The 26,035-nt window shown below is 37.4% G+C and overlaps 1 protein-coding gene across 13 annotated transcripts in view; it reads right to left on the reverse strand.

Annotated features, from left to right (window-relative positions):
* ENAH (ENAH actin regulator) overlaps positions 1 to 26,035 on the reverse strand; it is a 157,902-nt gene that overhangs the window by 65,720 nt on the left and 66,147 nt on the right. For all 13 annotated transcript variants that reach the window (XM_061382369.1, XM_061382378.1, XM_061382380.1 and 10 more), the window contains exons 2-3: positions 11,073 to 11,238; positions 1,792 to 1,969 (exon numbers count right to left, since the gene is read on the reverse strand). In XM_061382369.1, the coding sequence (XP_061238353.1) occupies positions 1,792 to 1,969; positions 11,073 to 11,238 (344 nt within the window). The remainder of the gene's footprint in view (positions 1 to 1,791; positions 1,970 to 11,072; positions 11,239 to 26,035) is intronic.

Consider the following 26,035-nt stretch of genomic DNA (forward strand, 5'->3'; position numbering starts at 1 on the left):
GTTGAGACTGTGACAGAGAAGAAAGAGAATAAGCTTCAAACTTATCTAAGAGGAATCTATTCAATTTTTCTGCCTTAACAAAATGCTTGCATAGCTAATGAGATGATGGGCGATCTTCCCATTTACTAAACTTTCTATAATGTGGAAATTACAATAGACAATGTAATTGAGTCTCTCCACATTAAGATCAAAAGATCAAGATCAAAAGAAAAAATCATTAATTAGCATCTGCATTTTGAAAACAAACTATATGACTATACACTGATAAAAACCTTTTCTAATTGGTTAAAAAAACTGATAAGATGAACAATAATGTTAACCACTTTAAATTAGTAACATTCAATTCTAAGGATCAGTGGACAAGCTTTTGAAAGTTCAGAAATAAAAATAATGCTAGACTGTTCCAAACATGGAGAAGCTAAACGTTATTGTCACCTATGCTCTCCAAAGTTTGGCTCTTCAATTATTTATTATGTAGTTGATCTATTCAATAAAATATTAAGAACAACAATTAGAGTTGCTTCCTTATGGTAAAACTAAGTAACAGAAAAGCAATTCTATACCTACAAGAGAATGCTGATAAAATACTGATGCCTGAAAGCAAAGTACAGTGACTTAACAACGTACATACAAGTCTGTACACACAGGCAGACTTCTGTGCTATTTTCTAGATTGAGTGACACACTAGAAGAAGTTCTAGTGGTTTATTTTCTCAAAATAGATGAGAGTTATGTACAAATTATTTATAGAGACATTAATTTCCTCAAAAGAAAAACCACCTATAGGTATAATAAAGTAGTTTTAGTAAGATTCCAAAGTGTCTTCTTGCCCTGAAATTCACATCTGAAATAGACTAACACATAGGCTAGATGCTTCAAACATTTTTAGAATAGGGCAAGGTATAAATAAAACTTAAATTATCTATAACAGGTTTTGAAATTCTGTACTTTCAACAAAATATTGAATTTTAATGTAAGTCCTTCCTGATAAAATATATAAATAAACTTTATTTATGGCATGCTTATATCAATAAGGTTGCTACTAAACACAGAAAGGCAAGCAAGAGTAATCATACGTGTTTGCTTTATTATAACCTTAATTTTCTGAATATTAAACCTATCTCCCCAAAGAAATAATCACAAATTGGCATATTTTTCCTATTTTTTAAGTCAAAATAAAAACAGCTCATCTGTGACACGTATACACTTTCAAATCCTGTGTGTTTTTAAGTGAATTATTTCTACACACCTCTCTGACCACCATGCAGTGTCAGACGACATGCAATTCAAAGCTTACACCACCGGAGGGCACTCTGAAAATCTTTAAACAAGTTTTAGAATGGAATTTTTACCTACTGGGAAGGAGACCTAGTCCTAGACCTTGAAATTCATGGACTCAGTAGTGGCTTAAAAAACATGTTTCAGAAAACATGTGTTTCATCATAAAAAATAAGATGACGACAAATATGCATATTCAGTCTACAGCTTATCTCTAAGTCTCATGTTCTTGCAATGAAAGTTTAGGTTCTAGATCAGAATAAACAAATAATTTCAAATAAGAACACTAAAAAATTACTAACTACTAACCAGTCTCATAAGATTATCCTTCTTGAGTAAATGTTCATCATCAACAAACAGAAGTTCACATTTTTGTAGAAAACAAAACAAATTCAAGAATCACTTCAAATATTAATACATATATATATGATTTAAAAGTTGGTCAGAAAAGACTTGGTTTAATATATACACAGCACTTCAGTTCAAGGAAACAGGTAACCCGTGGACACCCTACCTGTTTCCTGTGAATTCAACACTTCTAAGGCATGCATCATGGCACTTGCGAAGACATTGGCATCTTCTTTGCTGCCAAAGTTGAGACCATACACCTGTCTAGCATCCCGCCATTGGTGGAAGGTCTGTGTAGCTTGATTGTACTTCAATCCTTTAGGAATGGCACAATTTATCACAACCTAAAAGACAGTAATTCTTTATAAAGTTAAGCTAATAATTGGCAAAATCAGCAAAGTCAACATCCTGACTGGACATGCTCATTGAAACCTGCTCCTGACCAACCTCGGCAAAAAAAAAAAAAAAGAAAAGAAAAAAAAGGTTAAAACCAGTATTTGGAGTAAAATCAGTCTGCAGAAGTTAACAGCCTGATAGATGTTAGGCTGTCTGATAGTTACAAGTCTCTGGCCTTAAAAGACTAAATCAGCAAAACAAAAGAAAATCTATATCCCTCATTAAATATTTGAAAATGTTTACTGAAATTTTATAAATTCAGAAAGCATATAAAACATAATCATGTATCTTAGTGATTGCTCCTAGGTAGCCAAACCCTGATCAAAAAATAGGACATTAACATCAGAAACCCCCTCCCAAAGGCATCAGCCACACTTCTAACATCAACAAATAGCTTTGTAGGTTTTGAGGTTTTATGTACAAGGAGTTACACAATATATACTGTAATTTGCTCTCCTTGTCTCAAAATTATTTATGAGACGCATCTATTCATTGTATGTAATTGTGGTTTACTGCACACATTTCTGTGGGGCATATACCTAGAAGTGGAATTGTCACAAGCCATACATATGCTCAACTTCAGCAGAAAACTCCACGTAGCTTTCCAAATTGGTCCCATCAACGTTCACTTCCACAGCAGTATACAATGGCTTGCACAACCACACATACAGTGCATCGCTATAATTGGTATCGTCAGGCTCAAGTTCAGCGATTCTGCTGGGTATAAATACTACATCATTGAGGTTCTAGGTAGCATTTCCCTGGTTACTATTGAGATGCAGCACTTTTTTGTATTTTAAAGGCTATCTGGAGATCTTCTATGAATACATGCTTAAATTAAATCCCTTGCTCATTTTTTAACTGAGTTGCTCATCTTTTTTTTAATTGATCTATTAAGAGTCCTTTATATATTCTGGATGATCCCACTGTTGGTTGTATGTTACAAATATCTACTCCCATTCTGTGACTTGCCTTTTCACTCTCTTAATGGTGTCTTTTGATGAACAGAAGTTCTTAACTTTTATTCAGTCCAAATACACAATCTTTTCCTTTATACAGTCAATGCTTTTTGAAATCCATTTAACAAATGCTTCTCATGTGTGATAAAAGTGATAAAAATATTAGTCCATGTTAATTTATAGAAGCTTTACTGTATTAACTTTCATATTTACATCTCCAATTCAACTGGAATTCATGTATGCCTATGAAACAAGGTTCAGCTTTCTTTTTTGTTCCAATATGGCTGTCCAACTGATCTGGCAGGACCTACTGGCCTGCTGCAGGTTTACCTTTTTCATAAACCAAGTGTCTAAATGGCTCTATTTTGTTCTACTGCTCAGTATGCCGATCTTTGAGCCGACATCACAGTGACTTAATCATCATAACTTTACAGGAGGTCTGGATAGCCACTAGTGTGTCCTCCTACTTCGCAGCTGCTCAATATTGCTTTGGCTGTTCTCAGTCCTTTGTGTGCAGCTACAACTTTATACTTATTGTCAATTTCATATTATTTATCCAATTTACCAGTCTCTGTTTTTAACGGTAGTGTTTAACCCATTTACACTTACTGCAAGTTTTACATAAATCTGGGCCTAAATCTATCATACCTTCCTTTAAAGTGCTTTACTACTGTCCTATTAGCTTGCCAGTTACACAGTGTTTTCACTGTTGTTTCAGTGGTTGCCCCAGAGACTGAAACAGACGTCTTAAACTTATCAAAGACACACAGGAACCAATACCTTTGTCTTCACCTCAACAATCCACAGACTTACAATACTTTATCTCCCCTTTCCCAATGCCCATCCTAAGAATTCTACACTATTTTTATCATGTATTTTTAATTCCATTAAATCCCATAAAACATTATTAGTAGTCTTATACAGTTGATGGTCATTTAAGATTTACCCAATATTTACCCTTCTTTTTGTTGTTTTTTATTCCTCTGTCCTCTCCAAGCTTCTGTTGGGACCATTTCTGATCTTGATGAGCACCCTTCAGAATTTCATTCAAAGTAGATCTCCTGATAATGAATTCTCTATTTTGGTTTCTCAAGAATTCTTGAGAAAGAATTCTCAATTCTTAATATCTTTATTTCACCTTCATTATTGAAGACTATTAAGTATGGGATTTAAGTGGTCATTTATTTTCTTTTATCCTTTGCCTTCTAACTTTTATTGTTTCTACTGAGAAGTCAGCTGACAGTTTATTATTGCTTTTTAAAGGTGTATTTTTCTCATGGATCAAACTAAAGAACTTCAACTTGAATTTAGTATACAGTGATTTTAATATGGTATGTTTATATGTGGTTTTCTTTGTACTTATCCATTTATGGTTTACAGCATTTCTAAGGTGATATCCTTTCACCATTTCTGAACATTTGTGTTCACTATTTTGTCTTCGATTACTGCTCCTCCACATTCCCTCCTCTCTTCTGAGACGCCAATAAGGTAAGGGTATACCTTACACTATTTTTACTATATTTCCTATGTCCCTTAAGCACTTTTTCATATGTCCATAATTTTCTCTCTCCAAACATCACAGCTTCAGAATGAATATTTCCTTCTGATCTATATTCCAGTTTACTAATTTTTTTCAGTAGCTTCTAATTTGTTATAAACTCACCACTGAGTTACTAATACCAGCTATTTTATTTTTCAATTCCAACATTTCCATTTAGCTCTTTTTCTACTGAAATTCTCAATTTAGTCTTTTATCTCCTTGAATACATTAAGCATAGTTATTTTAAAGTCAGTTTCTGATAATCCCATTAACTGGATTCCCAGTAGGTTACTGTTACTGTTCCTCTTACCGTTCCTCTTGTCTCCTCGTATGCTGTTTATTTTCACTGAATGCCAGACACTGGCTATGGATAACTCTATGGAAATTTTGAGGCCTAAAACGATGCTATATTTTCCCAGGGAAGATTTACATTTGTTTCTGGCAAGCAGCTAGGGAAACTAACAATTTCAAATTACCTCAATCCAAAAGTGATTAAAATGATTAGAGGCTGGGTATCAGTTCTTCTAAAGGCTAGTCTACTTAGAGACAAACTTCTTCCCAGGGTATGGGGCTTCTGGGTCCCAAATCACAACCTGGGTGATTACCAAGACAACGTCCCCTCATTAGCAGATCTGACTTATAATTTTTGTTCTACTAGTCCCAAGAGTCTGCCAAAAGTTCTGTTCAGCTACTCAGGCTCCTCTTTCAAAACTAATATGTGCTTCTGGGTAAAAACAAGTTCCAAGCTAGGCTCACTTCTCTGATTCCTTCTTCTTTTAAGTCATGGACCCATAATTCTTCACTGTCATGTAAGCTCTCCAAATAGACTTTTTTCTTTTGAACATTCATCCAATTATTTTGGTTCACAGAGACAGGCTTTATCTAAATTACCTCATCCACCAATATCCAAACATGACATTATTTTTAAAATATGACGACCACTTAAAGATAAGTGAAATAAGCTAGATTTACAGGAAAAAAATATTGTATGATTCCAATTATTTGAAGTACCTAGAATAAAAAAATTTGCAAAAACAATACAGAATGGAGGTTGACAGGGATTATGGTGGAGGGAAATGGAAAATTACTGTTTAAAGGGTTCATAGTTTCAGTCTGGATGAAAAAGTCCAGAGATGAATAGTAGTGGTGGTTGCAGCACGGCAGTGTGAATGTATTAAATGTCCCTGAATGAAATTAAAAAATACTCACCCCTTGGAAGGAAAGTTATGACCAACCTAGACAGCATATTAAAAAGCAGAGACATTACTTTGTCAACAAAGGTCCATCTAGTCAAGGCTATGGTTTTTCCAGTGGTCGTGTATGGATGTGAGAGTTGGACTATAAAGAAAGCTAAGTGCCGAAGAACTGATGCTTTTGAACTGCGGTGTTAGAGAAGACTCTTGAGAGTCCCTTGGACTGCAAGGAGATCCAACCAGTCCATCCTAAAGGAGATTGATCCTGGGTGTTCACTGGAAGGACTGATGTTGAAGCTGAAACTCCAATACTTTGGCCACGTGATGCAAAGAGCTGACTCATCTGAAAAGACCCTGATGCTGGGAGGGATTGGGGGCAGGAGAAGAAGGGGACGACAGAGGATGAGATGGGTGGATGGCATCACCGACACAATGGACATGGGTTTGGGTGGACTCCAGGAGCTGGTGATGGACAGGGAGGCCTGCCATGCTGCAGTTCATGGGGTTACCAAGAGTCAGACACGACTGAGCAACTGAACTGAACTGAACTGAACTGAACCATACACTTAAAATTTATTAAAATGGTAAATTTTATGTTATTTTTACTACAACTTAAAAAATATGGTCACGTCTTACCATTTAATTTCTACACATATTGAGAGTGGGAGAGGGTTACAAATCCTTAGCTCCTAGAAACCCAAAGCTACTAGAATTTAATACCACAAGAAAACTATGAACCAAATTTTAAGGCAATCTATATCCTGCTTGACAAATAGGTTATCAGGGAAGACAAAAAAGATAGTTACGTTTACTTTTTCAACTCTTCATTGACAATTAGAAAAAGTTGAGGAAAATATTACTAGAATTAAAATTATACTACCAAAAAAAAAAAATTATACTACCTAAATCATTAGCTCGGTTTTTTCAATATAGAAATTTTAAACTGTGAAATTTTAATAATTTATAGAATACTTTACAGAAATTTTAATAATTTTAAACAAATTATTTCATTCAATTCTATCTTTCAAGGATAGACAATGCTATATAATCTTAAAAAGCTTTAAAAGTAAAGAGGGACACATACACCTTCATTTAACAATAACTGTTCACTAAGGATGCTATTGGGTATGAACTTCTTCAAAATTCTAATACAGCAGACCCACGGAGCTTGAATCTAGATTAGTGATTTACACCCTGCATACACCCATCCATTTTTAGCCTGATCATAACAGATTAAACCATGCAATAAACATCTATGCTTCTTTCTGAAATGGCTCATCAGCTTATCTTGTCTATGTAGTCATCACAACCTTTTCCCCCATCTTCTCAACAAACTGATCGTTCTTTTATGCCCTAGCTACACAATGATTTATTTATCATAACTGAAACAACTAACTGTGCTTTCCTTACATGTGTAACATCCCCATTCTTTACTGCATTGTTCTTCAACGTCAGGAATTTATTACCTATATAAAACCTAAGCACAGCCCCTAGAACACAGTAAGTACTGAAGTATTAAGGAAAAAATGGCAACTTTTTATATATATGTATATGATTTGTACATATTCAATTTTATAAACTGTGGTTAATGTTTTAACGGCTCTTAGACATTATTTAATAAATTATGATAATATGTTCCCACTTAAAACAGACTGATAACCATTAAGCAATGAAAAAAGGTACTCTGGAATGAAACCAATATTTATGAGATCTATTCTTAGGTATTTTATCACTGCTGTTACTTTAAGTAGTATCTGTATAAAGTTATATTTTCAAATTGTTTATTGCTAGTTATACAAAAATGCTACTGATTTTTATATAGTCATCTTATATCCAAAGACCTTGCTGAACAATTTTATTAGTTCTAATATTTTATCTGCAGATATTGGGATTTTTGTTACATAGACAATTGTATTATCAGTGAATAAGGTCAAGCTCTGTTTCTTCCTTTTCAATCCTTATAGTTTCTGTTTCTTTATCTTTATATTACTAGACTACCATCTCTGCAATAGAAAATGAAAATGACTAAAGCTGAAACCTCAAACTTATTCCTGAGTTTAATGGAAATCCTTTCAACACTGAACTGTCTTGTAGATGTCAGCTGTATGTTTACATTATTCATCCTTATCAGCTTAAGAAAACTCATTTTTATGCCAAACGTGCAGAGCATTGTTCTGTACGGATTTTATCAGTGTTGTTCTTCTAGGTTTTCTCCTACCAAATTAATAGGCTACTTATGTTAAACTACCTTTACATTACTGAGATAAAGAGGAAGAAATCCTCTTTGGTTAAGAGGTGATCTTTCCCCCCACTCCTCCACTATACATTGTTACATTTGGCCTGCTAATATCTTATTGAGGACTTTCATCTCTTTAAAAATGTTAATAATTGAAATGTGTTTATAATTTTCCTCTCTGAAATGGTTCTGTGTCTTAGATATCAAAATTATACTAGCCTCATAAAATACTCCTCTTTTAAGATTTCTTTTTTGACACGGATCATTTTACAGTCTTTATTAAATTTGTTACAATATTGCTTCTGTTTTATGTTTTGGTTTTTCGACCACAAGACATATGGTATCTTGACTCCTGGACCAAGGATTGAACCTGCAGCCCCTGCAGGAAGGCGGAGTCTTAACCACTGACTGCCAAGGAAATCCCAAAACACTCTTTTCTAGAACAGTTTACATAAAACAGGTAATAGTTTAAAGATTTTTAATTTCATTTATAAATGCTCTGGACACTGTCCTTTTTAAAAAATATTTGGGGTAGATTATTAACTACTGCTATATTTTATGACTGATAAAACAAAATATAGTCTATTATGTTTCTACACTTTTTGCCAGTTATGATAAATTGTATTTTTCTACAGAATGGCCCACTTATTGGTGTAAAGTTGTTCATAATATTATCTTATTATTTATTTCCTTACTGTAACTACAGTGATATCTCTTTCCAACCCTAATGCTGTTTTATTTGTAACTTTTGGGGGGTTTGATTCTGTCAATTTATTCAGGGAAGCAGTTTCTTGTGTTATTAATTTCTATTTATTATTTATTTTCTTTTATTTTTAGTATTTCCTTCTGCTTTCTTTGGGTTTGCTTATTATATGCCATTAAGATTTGTCCATCTACCTAGAGGGTATTATGCTAAATGAAGTAAGTCAGACGAAGACAGACAAATACGCTGTGGTTTCACCTGTATGTGGTATGTGAAAGAAAACAAATGAACAAACATAACAAAACAGATTCACACATACAGAGAACAGGCAGGCAGGGGGAGGGACTGTCTATCTAAGGACAGCTTAGACATCCCACAGGTTTCTAGGTGTCATACCTTGTCACTTAGATCCAGGGTTTTGTTGGGTTTTTTTTTTTTTTTTTTTTGACTTTTGAACATTTTCTAATCTTCATAATGATTTCATCTTAGTGTCACAAATTATTTAGAAGTGTTTTTAAATTTCTAACATTTTAAGAAACACTCCATTTGTCAAAAACTGGAAGCCATAGGATAGCTACCTTCTCTTTTGAATAAAAATGTCAGTATTTCATCTTTACACAGATTTCTTTCTAATCATTTGTTTTCAACTGAGGTGTAACTGATATATAACATATTCATTTCAAGTGTACAAAATAATGATTTGATCCCATTATTTTTAAATACCCATCTTCTTTTTCAACAACATTTAGATATATTTAGGTTTGTTCATCAGGATATCAAATGACCAATTCACTGAATTTACCAAAAATTTATTTTACAGCTACTGGTTTGTAATGTGTTTAAAATGTTCAGTAACTTCTATAAAGTCCTAGTTGTCCAGTTCCCATTTTTACTTTGCAGCAGCATCTTAGGGAGTATTCAGTCAGTCTCTGGCCCAACTCACTCCTGAGACAGTCTGCTGGAGGAAAAGACAAAGAGCACAGAGAGGCAGAGAGGGTTCTTGGTACAGAGACTGGGGGAACCAGAGAAAGGCTGAGCAACAGGTGCACAGAGCAAAAGGAGAGAGGGGAGGAAGAAGAAGGAAGAATAGGGTGGAGGTGGAGGCACAGGGGAGAGAAGGGAGCCTGAGAGGGCAGAGAGCAGCAGGCTAGGACAGTCAGTACTAATAGGTAAACTTGCTGCATTCAGTGAACTGCTCTTTCTGCCAACTGATTCAGGTCTTGGAAAGTTCCTCTCCTGGGGAGCAATATATTTGTTTTTGCCAGGTGCCGTAGGAGTTTCACTGGCCCGCAACCAGGATTGGTTAATTTCTCGGCTGCAGATGTGTAAATGAAGCTAGAGGCTTCCATTTTTCAGAGGAGCTCCTAAACTAGCTCAAACTCCTCTGCCTACCCGTGCTGGTTAGGAAGATTGTTCTTAGTCTTCTTTTTATGGTATGCAGCCCCTTGAAAAGGTTCAGCTTTAGGCAGTTTTGAAACTTTGATACCAGTTTCGAGGCCCAGCATCTCAAAGGGCATAACCTGTACCATACAAATACCAAATCTAAGTCCCCGGATATTACCAGTTCATAATTTCCATCCCCAAATACAAGGCTGTCACAGCATCTCATCACACACTACACCAGCCTGTCTCCCAGTGGAAATTCAGAGAACTATCTTTCTCTAATAAGAACTCAGCTGGAAATCTGTTGCATTTTTTCCCCCGCCTATGTTTAACACTGGCTGATTTTACCATCTTACCAGTGTCAAAAGTATTTCGTAAATCTGTTCTTTATAAAAGTCCTCACTATTATTAGTATATACTTAATGCTAGTAAAATCCCATCTCCATTTTGCACTGTCTACTGGCTCCTGATCTGGAAAGACCCCAGAAATCAAGTAATCAGATAATCCAGTCACCTTTCTAAGAAATCCAGAGCAGGGAATTAGCAAAAGCTTAGTTGTCATGCCAGACATGAATGACAAAAGCCTAACTATTCCAGCAACCTTAATACAATTTTTCTATCATATATGAATTTAACAATACTTTATGAAACTACTTAAATTTTGAACTCCTTCCTATAGTCCAATACCCCATGCCTTTGGTGGGAAATGAATTCCTTAAGCACAATCTGCTACTTAAGTGAAATTTCACATTTTAGTTTGTCTTAAATTTACTTTAGATTCCCAAACCTAGCTAGTTTGAAGGCCAGAGGATTTAGTGAATATCATAATTTAAAAACTCAGATTTATATTCCTGAACAATTAGTTCTAAATTGTCATCTAAATTCAAGCTTTATAAAGATGGAGAGGGTGGAATGGCAAAGCTATACCCAGTTTTTCCCACAGAGACTCTTTTGGCTACAAAATATGACTTTATTTTACTGAATATAGCGAGTCCTTTTGTAATACTAGGTAACTTTAAGAATTAACAAATCCTTACCTGATGGTCCTGAATCTTCCTGCCCACCACTCTGAATGTGTTGTTGCCTGTATGGTGATATATGTGAACTCTGCTGAACCCAGTTGAACCACCGGCTGGCACCCACTTTTTATTGGCATCATCGTAAACCATCACGGCAGCTCTTGCCTGACAGATACTCTGTTCACTGGGAAATGGAAAAAAAAAAAGCAAACTTTTAAGATACTCAAATATGCTGTTTCCCATAAGTCCATATAAAATAGTTATCTAACAAGGCGGTCGGTCAGCAATCAGTGCTTTACTTGCTGCTAGAAATGATGACAGTGAATAAGGCAGAGGCCTGCCTGCTCTTATGAGTAGACTCTAATGGGGAAGACAGACCAAAAAATGAAGTGTAATGAGGAAGCAGAAGGAGGAGATCAGGATCCACAAAGGAGACTGTATATTATATAAACAATACAAAAAACATTTTCTTCTATCAATAAATCTAACATATCCATTAAACTGAATAGAACTATAAGTATAAATTAATCATTTCACTGTGTGTGTATATATACATTTATACTATTGGTGAACTGTTTGTGATTACCCATCTTTGGAAAAATTACTTTTATCATCGGGCTTGCTTCAAGGTCTGTATAACGAATTCTGCTAGGCTCCCTCTGTCCCGTGAGATATGGGGGGGCACTAATGATCCTTGGGTGGCATTGTGACTGAGCCCCTGACTCCACTCAGATAAGGTAACATCCTATGTCTCAAATTTCTTTACTTGATTTCTAAGCATTCTTTTGGATTTTCAATTCTAACCTTCACAAATAAATATTAAGGAAAATAAGACCAACTTCATGATAGAATGTTTAAACCTCAGCTTCCTCTCAATTATTTTGTTACCAAGTGAGAGTGAGATTTTGTTGCTGTTGTTGTAGAGATGATCTTCGTTACATATTAAGCAATAATTTCATATTTCAACTATTCCAAAATACTACTGGGCAAAAAAGACTAGTTGGAATTTTACTTTATACCATATTTTACTTCTTAAAAATCAAATACAAAAATTGAACAGAAGAAAACAGGTATGTTAACTCCATGATGACTATTAACCTAATTAAAATGACTCAATCTTCACAATTTTCATAGATTTATCTGACGCTTAAGTAATTGTTAATGGAGATGCCAAGTAGCTTACCCAACCCTATCTTCAAAGAAAGCATTGCTCATTCCACAAATTTCAGCCGCAAAGTAAATCATATGGGTTCTTCCCCAATATCCTGGGAAACAAAAAGTCACTTTCATCCCTCCCTTCTGGCCCATCTCTCAACAGTATCTGCTTGTGCTTTGCTAGACTTCTGTGATTTGATGACAGAAGGATCACAGGAAACCTAAAGAGGTCACAGCACTGAGCAATAAAACCACTCACAACGGTAGTGTTAAAACCGTTCATAATTTTCCATTAATGAAATCTCACCAAAACTAACTGGTAATAATATCTGTGCAGTACAAACACTGAAATAAACCCAGTGGTACCATCTAAATTTTTATGCTGTACTGAATTTTTTTTTTGTTTTGGTAAAATAGTTCTGGGAGTAAAAATGAGACAATGACTAAAGCTTGAATTATTTTTAAAAGCTTGATTAAAGAGTCTTTGTCAGCACAGCAGTTGAAATCTCTTCATCACTCACAATAAAAATACTTGTTAAGTGACAAAATTTACATAACCCTTTAGAAAGAAACAAGCTAAGGCAAACTGCCTTTTATGGCATACAATCCAAGAAATAAATTTACTAACAGTGAACAACAATTCAATAAACCCGTCTGTAAATTAATATAGAACAGTATTTTCCAGTTTTCACAAAACAGTATTTTTGGACACACAATTGCCAGGCCTCAAAAAAAAAAAAAAAAAGTAAGAAAGATATATCAGAAATGTAAAACCAGGAAAGTTAAATATAATGTCCTAACTTTCTCCTCCACTTTTTTCTTCCCCGTTGCTCTACAATGGGATGCTGGAGACATTCCAAATATTGAAGCTCATCAGTCAGTCAGTCAGTCAGTTCAGTCACTCAGTCGTGTCTGAGTCTTTGTGACCCCATGGACTGCAGCACGCCAGGCCTCCCTGTCCATCACCAACTCCTGGAGCTTGCTCAAACTCACATCCATCAAGTCGGTGATGCCATCCAACCATCTCATCCTGTCGTCCCCTTCTCCTCCCACATTCAATCTTTCCCAGCATCAGGGTCTTTTCAAATCAGTCAGTTCTTCCCATCAGGTGGCCAAAGTATTGGAGTTTCAGCTTCAGCATCAGTGCTTTCAATGAATATTCAGGACTGATTTCCTTTAGGGTGGACTGGTTGGATCTCCTTGCAGTCCAAGGGATTCTCAAGTCTTCTCCAACATCACAGTTCAAAAGCATCAATTCTTCAGCACTCAGCTTTCTTTATAATCCAACTCTCACATCCATACATGACTACTGGAAAAACCATAGCTTTACCTAGATGGACCTTTGTTGGCAAAGTAATGTCTCTGCTTTTTAATATGCTGTCTAGATTGCTCATTGCTTTTCTTCCAAGGAAAAAATGTCTTTTGATTTCATGGCTGCAGGCACCATCTGCAGTCATTTTGGTGCCCAAGAAAATCAAGTCTCTCACTGTTTCCATTGTTTCCCCATCTATTTGCCATGAAGTGATGGGACTGGATGCCATGATCTTACTTTTCTAAATGCTGAGTTTTAAGCCAACTTCTTCATTCTCCTCTTTCACTTTCATCAAAAGGCTCTTTAGTTCTTCTTCACTTTCTGCCATAAGGGTGGTGGTGTAATCATACCCTCATAGTTAATTGAATAGCTATTCATCTCTAAATGAACATATCAAAGTAGCCAAGAAAGACCAAAAATGCAAACACTAGTTGATGTTTTATAATGAAGATGAAAAGACATCTTCAAAATGAGATTAAGGATACAAATCTGACACTCAACAAAACAAGAAGCACATAAAGAAATCAAGATTAAATGGAACAAGATAAGACATGGTAAGAGCTGAGATGTTATTGGAGATATTAGAGCCATTCAGGTTATGTATCAAGCTGTAAAGACACAAGTTAGCCCCAGACAGCCCTGGAGTTCTAGCAGGCATCCAGTCCTCAGAGAAGCCACATCACGCAAGGCCCAGCCAGAAAAGAGAATGGCACTGTCCAGTGGGGCCTTACTGACCAAGTCAAATCTTTCCATTCCTTCCACACACCTCACTAGAGACACACATCCTACGGTATAATAAAAAAATACTTGGTCTTTGTCTGGTTCCTGGAACAGAACTCCTAAACCCCTTGGCATCTCCCAAGCAGTATCTTTGTAAGCTAATAAGATGACTGACTCTAGGCTTCCGATGGGGGCTGTGCACCAGAAGTAGCAAGCCATGATCAGAGGGTAGAAATTTTCAGTCCTGGTCTTTCCCCACCTCTGAGGAGGGGAAAAGTGCCAAAGACTGGTCTCACTCACCATCACGCCTCCATGATGAAATCTCCATAAAACACCCAAAGCAGCTCACATGGAGGTGCTGGTTGGATGGCATGCCTGGAGAGAGCATGGAAGAAGCCCTCTTATACCTTGCCCTATGCGCCTCTTTCATCAGGCCGAGTTGTATCCTTTATGATAAATCAGGAATGGTAAGTAAAACACTTTCTGAGCTCTGGGAGTCATTCTAACAAATAACTGGGCCTGAAGGGGAGTCGTGAGAACCCCTGAATTTGTAGGCCGTGGGCATAAGTAGGGGGGTAACCCAAGTATCTGACTAGCAGTGCCCACTAAAAACTGTTACCTGCCATCTGGTTCTACAAGAATGAAGCCACTAGCCACTGCAGTCGCTGACCTTCAATACACCCTGAAAGGAGTTTGGGGCGGAGATCAGGAATGAGGCACTCTGTGCTCTGGGAAAAACTGGCAGAACAGGCCTTCAGATGTGCCCGATTTCTTGCACCTTCTCATATCTAGAAAAGCACTAAAATCATTAACGGAGACATCTGCTTCTCGTGACTAGCAGCAACCTTCTCGTGACTAGCAGCAAGCCTCTGAGAAAACCTGTGCTTGATCGATCCTCCTTCACCAAAATCTCATATATACTGACCTCCCCCTTATCTCTTCAGAACAGTTCCTCAGAGCTTTCTGAGAGGCTGTTTTCTGGGCTACAGTTCTCATTTGGCCCAGTAAAACTTAACTCACTACTGTCGCACTGCATTTTTTTTCCCCCAGTCAACAGCAGTTAGGTCTAAAGTGGGGCAGTCTTGTGGGAATGAGCCCTTAACCTACTAATTTCAGAGAGTCAGTGTTTGTATTCAGCTGAATTGCTGGACACCCAGCTTGTATCAAAAAATAAGAAAACTCATTGTTGACCTGAGAAGAAAACCACCCAATATATCAACTCCAATTACAGGTGTGCACAAATAAGCTAGTGGTACCCAATTTTGGATTTCACAGACTCATAAACTTCAAAAACCAACTATATGAATCAGTACAGAATAGGTCAACAATATTTTGACCTACTTGACAGGCAGGACATTTCAGAAGAGGGGAGGGAACCACCATAACTTACTAAAATGAAGATAGTTTGGAACTTAAAAATCTCAAAATAAATACAATGTAATATACTGTAAGTATAATAACTAGCTTTCTATACAATTTTCTACATTGTCCACTTTTTTTTTTTTTTTTTCATTTCTCCCCAGCCCAGTGAAATACTGATATTATAAGCCTGCTTTACAAGTATGACTATATGACTAGCCCGCTTAGAGGTTCTTCTGGTAGGAATTTCCCACTTTAGCTAGAATTTTTAGATGAGAAAATCAATGAGTGAATTTCTGAAATTATAAAACTTTGCAAATTCAGTATGTGCAGTTTTTCAGGGAAAAGTAATTTGGAAGGAAAAGGTTTAAGAATCACAGCTACTGAAGAGTCAAAAAGGCAGGAAAAAAAATTAAAGAAAATGAAGACCTAAACAAGCACAGCAAAAAAGACAAAAATTTTATAATCTTTACACTTATTATTCTACAAGCCTCAAAATGAACACCTAGTCAAAATCTTCAACACTCTGAATCAGTAAAGGAAGGATACAAAAGATTAAATTAATTAATTACAGCTATACTTCTGTGACGATCAGGCACTAAAATTAGTTATCTATAAAAATTTCATTTTATGACCAAATGCAATTGGCATATGTAATTGGTTATACTTCATCTTCCTGATGTTAATTTTGGCTTTTTAAAAAAAATTTATATATGGCCATAGAAGGCTAGAAACAGCTTGCTTTTTTCTAAAGTATAAAAACCATGACACTACAATCAAATTTTGTGGCTTTGTCAAAATTTGTTTCTGAATGTACTCAAATTTCCTGAACAGGTATATATGATGATAGAAAAAGGTTGGCCTGATTCTATTTTTATAGGTACCCATGAATGAAATGGTTCCTGATATTTAAGCAGACTAAGGATCCCTTGGCTCTTGTATATGCTATTTATTGAAGTTACAATAAATACAGCCAACTCTTTGAAAATAGTGACTTACTTTCAAAGTAATCATTACCTGTCAAAGCATGAATCTGCAGTGCCTAGGCACATAGAGCCACTATTTATTTAAATTCTTATTCAGTACATAATTTCATTTAACAAAAGTCTACTCAAGACCTGGACCAAATACCATTCCTTCTGTTAAGTCTTTCTGGAGCCTTCAAAGTCAGATTCAACTGTTACCTCCTCTGAGTTCCCATAGTATTCATTCATTTTTCCATAAGGAGGACTCTCTGAAGAGGTAATATTTGAGATGGGATTTTACCCAAGTGCACTGGAAAGCCAGTAGAGGGCTTTAAGCAGAACATGACTTATAGTTTTAAAAGATGATTCCAGTTTCTATAAAGAGAAGAGATTCGGGAAGGTGGCATGGAAGTCAAGGACACAAGCATGAAGACTAGTGTGAGAAGTGTATTTATGATGAGATTCGGTCTAGATTAAAGGAGAGGGAAGGGTGTGGGATATATATGTCAGAAGCACAGGACATAAAATTTGCCAACAGGAAAGATGAGAGAGCTGACTCATTGGAAAAGACCCTCATGCTGGGAAAGATCGAAGGCAGGAGGAGAAGGGGACAACAGAGGATGAGATGGTTGGATGGCATCACCAACTCAACGGACATGAGTTTGAGCAGGCTCCAGGAGTTGGTGATGGACAGGGAAGCCTGGGGTGCTGCGGTCCATGGGGTCAAGAACAGTTGGACATGACTGAGTGACTGAACTGAACTGAACTGAAGATGAAAGAGAAGGGAAAGGAAGAAGACAAAGACAAGAGAACAATTATGTCACCTAGCATTTTACTGATATTTCCAAAGTAATGACATGCTACAAAGGATGTAGCATAGAAGTCATGACCCCAATTTATTTTTACATACATATAAAAATGTCATCATCTTTGAAAAAGGAGAATGTCATTCAAATGACAGAGCCTAATTTGCAGTAAATTATCAAGGTCTGTATCATAACCTCTATTATGCTACCAACCACTTAGAGAATCTATCCTAAGAGAATTGGCATCTTGTCTGTTATGATACTGAGTCATTCTGTGAATCAAGATGTCAGTTATGCAGAAGATAAAACATTAAGAAAGAAACTACACAAAAAAGTTGGAAATTTTTAAAGACAGTATTTCCATCTTATTCTCTGATGTCAATTGTTTTACTCAAGCTTGCAATTTTATAACATTTCAAGCATTAAAGAGGGTTAAACACAATGTTAAGATCTCAATTCAAGTCCACAATTATTTTTCATATCTACATTCCATGGCCTCCTAGAGTTTCAGAAGACTATGTACTGAAATCAGGAATAAAAAACATGTATTTTCTTCAAATAGGAAAGTAAACAATAAAGAGCATGCCCTGTATTGTGTTAAGCACGAGAGGAGTCACACACAGAAGACTTTTCCTCAGTTCACCACTCTGGACTCTAGCTGTCTTGCAAACCTAGGGGTCACGCCAGAACTGTCCCTGCTCTTGACCTTGCCAGGTGCTCTGTCACTGAGGCCTGTCAGTTCTACTTCCTGAATTCAGTAGTTCCCTTTGCTCACAGTGCTCACAAGTTTTAATCTGGGCCCTCCCTAGCTTCTCATCTGGATTATTTCAGATATCTCCTAACTGGTATCCTTGACTGCAATTTTACTCCTTCCTCCCAATGCTTCCAGCGGGAAAATTTTTCTAAATCAGATCTCAAGACATCACTCTTCTGCTTGCTGCTGCTGCTGCTAAGTCGCTTCAGTCATGTCCAACTCTGTGTGACCCCAGAGACGGCAGCCCACCAGGCTCCCTGTCCCTGGGATTCTTTCATGGCATTTCTCCAATGCATTAAAGTGAAAAGTGAAAGAAAGTGAAGTCACTCAGTCGAGTCTGACTCTTAGGGACCCAATGGACTGCAGCCCACCAGGCTCCTCCACCCATGGGATTTTCCAGGCAAGAGTACTGGAGTGGGTTGCCATTGCCTTCTCCGACTCTTTTGCTTAAGACACTCCAAAGACTCATTTCAGGATAAACTGTGGCTTCAGGGGTCTGGTGTGATCTGGCTTCTTTCTCAACATTTATACTTTCTTTCAAACACTGACAGCATGATACATGTGTCAGTGTATAATGTAAATGTTCTAGCATCCTGCTGCACACAGTGTTCACTACAGCAGTAACAATTACACCATACCTGTCCACATGTCCACGCCTTTGCACACGCCCTGCACCTAAACTACCTGCTACATAACATTTTCTCCTCCCAAACACCTCCTCCCTAATACTGACTGTTCTCCAAGATTTAGACACAAGTTATACACAAGTATCATATACTCCTGAAAGTTTTTCCTCTCCTGCTCAATACAGGGCCTCCCTTTCTGTGCTCTCACAATACACATGCTTATCATCTCTACAACATTATATTAAACCCCTGAAGGGTTGGCATTATATCTTTTTATCTCTCCAAAGTAAGATGTGTTGAAGTAATGAGTTAGAAAGTAGTGAGCAATATTAATTGTATAAGGTAAACATCTATAAGCTTTGAGTAAAAGCCCCAAAACATGCCAGTGAAAGCTCTTTTCTGACTTCGAGTACCTAAATGGACAATCTCAGACCCTCTCCTTTCCATCTGTAATACATACCATAAGCACTCAAGACCCTGAGCTCTGAGCCAGTAGACTACTCTAATCCCCCTGCACTCTTCTGCTCCCAGCAGTTAGGCTGTGTACTTAGCAAGAGTCAGCTGTGTTTGTGACCAAATGTACTCATACCAATTATACTGTAATTATGCAATTTAAATACTCTATAAATGGATACCATGTGAATATATAGAAATTCTATGAAAATTAAGTTTCTATCAAGATGAGTCACTAAAAAATTGTGAGATATACATAAAAGACAAGGCAGAATGCTATATTCAGAACACTCTGCATATATCTTAAGTTCTCTCTCCACTTCAAAGAAACTGAAGCTGAAATTTTGAAGATAAAACAGAGGCATGCTTTAGCAAAGAAAAATAATGTAGACTTCTCATCACCTAACACTAAAAGTTTTACAAAAACAAAGGTCACCGGTGGCCCTGATCCCTACAGATCCTCAGGAACAGTCAGCCAGGCACTGCTACACCTCTCAGACAGGCTAAGGTCTGCGGCCCCAGCCCCTTTCCCCGTAAGAATAAGGGTGTAGAGTCTCAGGGGGGAATGAGACAGGCTGGGACCTGGGATCCTTTTCTGCAGTGCTGCAATGCTTGCACCTGGACAAACCTCTCCTCTAGCAACAAAATACAAGGGAACTATATGGGACTAAAAATAACTGCATGCATATGCAGTCGGCACAAATTCTGGACAAAAGATACAAAGAGACCAAAAAACCCAACTGCCTCTTTTGAAGAGCCTGGAGCAAAAGCAGGGTACTGAGAATGCCCCCGCACGCAACACTACCAGAGTGGGCAGAACACTGGGCCGCCCCTCCAGCCCGAACCCCACACACCCCTACCCTCAAGCCATCTAAGGAACAAGCTCACCCCCAACTCAACAAGCGAGTGAGCAGGCAAGGGAGCTTATTTGTCCTCACTCCCCTACTATAATAGGGCCCCAGTAAAGCCTTGCTTGGAAAACAAAACAAAGGTCACAGAATTAACACATACATTATAAAGGAGATTAAACGTTCAAGGGCACATGTCATTTTTAAGGATACCAAACTTGAGGTCAATTAACCAATCAGTACAGATCACAATACAAGGGCTTCTTACGATAGGGTACATTTATGAAATACTAACTAGCTTTTCTCCTTTCATATTCCATTCATAAATAAAACACCTGCTAAGAATGGAGGGATGCTACTTGCTAATAACAATTAGGTGCTGCTGTCATGGCTCACCGACTGAGGGGTAAGGGAAGAACACTGTGAATACCACTGACAAATAGCAGATACAAACAATGGCAGCAAACATTTTCTACAAGGCAAGAAAACCATCTGTGAGGCGGCAGTTCCAAAGACACAGAAAGGCAACATTTCCAGTAAAGGCCACACAGTTGTAAACCATTCATCTTTCTAAGAGATACTAAAAGGTTTTTGTAAAAAGTGAAAATATCAATGTCACTACTTAATTCTTTCTTTCCATAACAGCTATATTCATGTACCAAGTACAAATGCAATCTAACGAATGAGAGATCCACAGTCACCACAGAAAATAACCTATGTATCTAAAGCAAAATATACTGCTTTAGAAAACATTTCAGCCAATCTGTTGGGTTATCCCACAGGATGACAAAAACCTCTTAAAGGAGAAATTAATCGTTAAACAATATACAGAAGAAGCATCTAAAAGGAGGCATCTGCATCTTCAGAAGTAAGAGTGATCTTTTAAAAAAAAATCTTTATGGTACTATTTGACTTTAATTATGAATACCGCTGACTCAAGCATAGAATGTGCAGAACTCTGTAAATGTGACTTGGCCAACAAAAAGGACCTGCCTCTGCCCACAATATACCTGGAGAGAGGGGAATAATAGAACGAAAACGTGACAATTTCGGTATTCTTAGAACCACAAGAGAGAGGAGAAATCTAGGATGGAATTTATCAGTTTGCAAAGAGGAAAGAAAATGAAATCACACTGCTGCTGCTGCCAAGTCGCTTCAGTCGTGTCTGACTCTGTGAGACCCCAGAGACGGCAGCCCACCAGGCTCCCCCGTCCCTGGGATTCTCCAGGCAAGAACACTGGAGTGGGTTGCCATTTCCTTCTCCAATGCATGAAAGTGGAAAGTGAAAGTGAAGTCACTCAGTCGTGTCCGACACTGGGTAGGAAGTAAAAAGAGAATTAAGAAACTAATAAAATCTTGGCTGGAAAACTGCCTCTGCATGCAACTGGTGGCAGGGTACTAGAGGAACCTTGGTCTACTGCTGAGAAGCCCAGGTAAATCAGGCCCCTCCTGCCTTTCCTGTGATACAGAAGACTAGGCAACAAAAATAAAGCAAACATTATTTTTAAAAAATCATGTACAGCTGTTTCAGGAGACTGCAGTCTACAAGAATCCACAGGTAAATATTTTTGGAATTTGTTTCAAAGTAATGCTTAACTGCAACACAAAAACCATAACAAAAATCAATGAGGGAAAATGTGTTAATTTTTTTTACTATCTACAGTCTTCAGTATGGATGGACATACCCCCAGTTATAGTCTAAAAGAATCCAAATCTCCTTATATTAATAAAGACCTAAAACCCAGAGACAAGTGACTGTAACTAATTACTGAGTCAATGTGATGATAATACTGTTACTACTAATAATAACAAATACTAATATGAACATAATACTTAAGAAGGGCCACACACTGTTCAGCGTGCTTTGTCTATATTATTTCACTTATTTATTCAACAACTTTATTTGGGAGATACTTGTTAATATTCCCAGTCTACAGATAGGGAACAGAGACAGAGAAGTGTGGTGTGCTTAGTCTCTCAGTCGTGTCCAGCTTTTTGCAACCCCATGGACTGTAGCCCGCCAGGCTCCTCTGTCCATGGGGCTTCTCCAGGCAAGAATACTGGAGTGGGTTGCCATGCTTGCATCCAAGGGATCTTCCCAACCCAGGAATTGAACCCAGGTCTCTCGCACTGCAGGAGGATTCTTTATGGGTTCTTTACCATCTGAGCCACCAGGGAAGCCCAAATTAATTTAAAGAACTTACTGTAGGAAGCAACAGAAATGGAACTCAAAGCAGCCAGTCTGCTTCAGAGTTTGGACTTATGACCACTCAAATAAGAGAGCTAAAGTCTACCTAACTACCGATTATATTAGCTCAACAAAATTAACTCCTCAGAAGTTATTATTTCTGCATTATTCTTCATGTTATATTTAATTTGAAGCTAAGGGGAGGGAATTTATATATTTGCTGAAATTGATGTTCCTGTAGAAATAAACAAGGATTCTTTTGAAGATTTCATGAGAGAAAACTATACCTTATACTACTACAAAAACATATCTGGGGGGCTTCCCATGTGGCTCGGTGGTAAAGAATCTGCCTGCCAGGGTTTGATCCCTGGGTCAGGAAGATCCTCTGGAGAATGGAATGGTAACCCACTCCAGTATCCTGCCAGGAGAATCCCATGGATAGAGGAACCTAGTGGGCTACAGTCCATGGGGTTACGAAGAGTCAGACACGACTCAGGAAACTGAGCACACACACATGACAATGCTTGGTTTGGAAAAGCCCTAAACAACCATCTCTGGGTTTTCTTTAAAAAAGCAAAACATATCTAAGGCTATCACAGAGCTTCCCTTGTCGCTCAGTCGGTAAAGCATCTGCCTGCAATGCAGGAGACCCGAGTTTGATTCCTGAGTTGGGTAGATCCCCTGGAGAAGGAAATGGCAACCCACTCCAGCATTCTTGCCTGGAGAATCCCATGGACAGAGGAGCCTGGCAAGCTGCAGTCCATGGGGTCACAGAGTTTTTAAAAGATAGCAGTACAAAACACATGCGTAAAATAAATCTTTCAGGGAAACTTCCCTTCAAATTGAACCTCAATGTTCTTCTAAGAATTCATGAAGACAAAAATCCGTGGGGAGCATTGTAGGCATCAAATTAGACACACACAACACACATGCACACAAATGGAGAATATAACATGATTTTCTAAAACAAGTCATATGGTAGAATAGCACCCACCATCCCATGATGTTACTCTGATTTTGTTACTACACGATGTAAAAATTTAACATTATAGGAGTACGTGAACTTTAAAATATACTAGCCGATGAGGAATATAGCTCTCATTTTTCAAAAAATGAATAGGCAAAATGAAATAATACAAGAAATGTTAATGATTTTCATCCAAGTTAGTAAAGTACTGACTAGAAAGTTAAGATAAAATTTCAGTCTAAAACTACAGGAAAAAAAAAAAAAAGATTCTTTCAAGTAAATGAAAACAAAGAGAGGGTTGCATATGAATACAGATGGAACTAGGACTAGGTGTAACACTATAATTATTTACTAAAGTCTCCTCAACTAAATTGGGATGGTAAGGCCTTGCTTTACTAATATATTTACATTAGCTGGTATTTAGCCCCTACTTTTAGGAGCTCATTAAACTTCTGCTGAGTCAAAGACTTCGTACAGAATGAAGTGATAATTTTTTAAAAAGTACAGGATAAAAAAGCTCCATTTTATGCTGAGTTCTAGACAGTTACAAGTGCCAGAAATCTCACCTTTCAATGAGTGGCTGATTTACTGTCTGACTCCCCTAAAATTGGACAGATCTGAATTATAATCTAAATCCAAAATTACTGTAGAAATGTGAATGGTCAGCAGACCCAGTGACATATGGTGTGTGGTTTATTTTCTAAAATACCATAAACATCAGCATCTTAAATTACACTAAGTGTACGCATATTGTTAATTATTCTTTAAACCAGTCATTAAAACAAGATGAAACTTTTATGAAAAGGTTTTCTTCTGGTGAGACTTTTAATGAAAACTCTGTATGAAAAGTTCAGTCTTTCACAAAAAGATATGTTAACACCACTTGTAACTAGGCAAAGTTAATGAAACAATTACTTGGGTACCTAGTATTTGTATTTTTTAACTAGTAGAAATCTCTCTTGTCTTCTGCTACAGATGTCTTTTCAATCAAAAAACTTAAAGCTAATTGCTCTCTGTGCCCACCTGTACTGGGCAGCTTCTGAGATAGCCCACCCCCAAAGCAGAGACTTAAACAGACATCTGTACATCAATACTCACAGCAGCATTCTTCAGCCAAAAGGTGGAACCACCCCAATGTTCATCAATGGATGAATGGATAAATAAAGTGTGGTATATACAAACATATTCCTCAGATGCAGAAAAAAATCCTTACACGTGGATTTTACATATATACATGCAACCCGCTCCAGTATTCTTGTCTGGAAAATCCCACGGACAGAGGAGCCCAATGGGCGACAGCCCATAGGGCTGCACAGAGTTGCACAGAGTTGGACATGACTGAAGCAACTTAGCACCGCACAGCACATACATCCTATATATGTAACATGATATACATGTACACAATGGTATATATCATCCATATATAGTATGGATGAACCCTGATGACATGAGGCTAAGCTAAATAAGCCAGACACAAAAGGATAAATACTGTACGATTCCACTTATACAGAGTACCTACAGTGGTCAAACTACTAGAGACAGAAGGTAGAATGGTGGTGTCCAGGAGCTGTGGAGAGGGAAGGAGGGGGAGTAAGTATTTAATGGATAGTTTTAAAATGCTGGGAAGATCAAACAGTTCTCGAGATGCCTGGTGGTGACAGTTACACAAGAATGTGACTGTACTTAAGACCACTGAACTGTGCACACTAAACATGGTTAGAATACACAAAACTTGGTATTATGTATACTTTACCATAACTAAAAATACATAATAGCTTTAAATATTAAGAAAATGTGAAAACATTTTTTAAAAAAGTATTTTTGTCTTTCAAGGAATAAAACTTCATTTATTAATCCCAGTCATATTTAGTTAAAGGTTGTACCTTAACAAAAATCTTAGAATTTTTATATTAATACAGAAAACACAAATAATGACATTGTCTAGAATTAATCCAACATGTTATAATGTATATTTAACATTTTCTTATGTCCTGTTATTTAAGATGCTTTGCTACTCATTCTTCTTTCTGTAAGACATTTCTTTGGGCTGTACTAACAACCATTAGCTTCCTAGTTATAAACTTTGGTTTATAATTTCCCCCAGCTGTATGTTTCTGGCTCCCATTACAAGAACAATTACAAGAAATAATTTGCATCTTTTTTCCTCCTCCCAACCACACAAAAAAAGATGGCTCCCAATGACCACCACCACCTGGTACTCATGCCTGCAAGCACTGAATTCAACCATAATTATGTGAGCGAGTATAGAAGCCCCCTCCCCTCATGATGACTTCTGTTAAGACTACAGCCCTGGCCAACATGTTGACAGCAATTGTTGAGAAACCCTGAGCCAGGGGACCTATGTGCTGTGCTTAGTTGCTCAGTCATGTCCAACTCTTTGCGACCCCATGGACCGGGGCCCCCCAGGCTCCTCTGTCCATGGGGATTCTCCAGGCAAGAATACTGGAGTGGCGTGCCATGCCCTCTTCCAGGGGATCTTCCCAACCCAGGGATTGAACCCAGGTCTCCTGTATTGCAGGCAGATTCTTTACCATCTGAGCCACCAGGGAAGCAGGGGACCTGTACTCTGTCTAATCCACAGAAACCACGTGATAATGAATGAGTACTGTTTTGAACTACTAAGTATTGCTGTAATTTTACTGTGTTGCCATAAATAACTAATATGCCACCGCCCCACCCCTTCTTGCCTGTCCCCCAAGATCTTAAACTTCTTTTTCCCCCATTATTTAAGTTCCAGGTATACAACATAATAATTCAGTATTTGTATATATTGCAAAATGATCACCACAGTTAAGTCCATCACCACA

Source organism: Bos javanicus, chromosome 16 (genome assembly GCF_032452875.1).
Source record: "Bos javanicus breed banteng chromosome 16, ARS-OSU_banteng_1.0, whole genome shotgun sequence".
Lineage (NCBI taxonomy): Eukaryota > Metazoa > Chordata > Mammalia > Artiodactyla > Bovidae > Bos > Bos javanicus.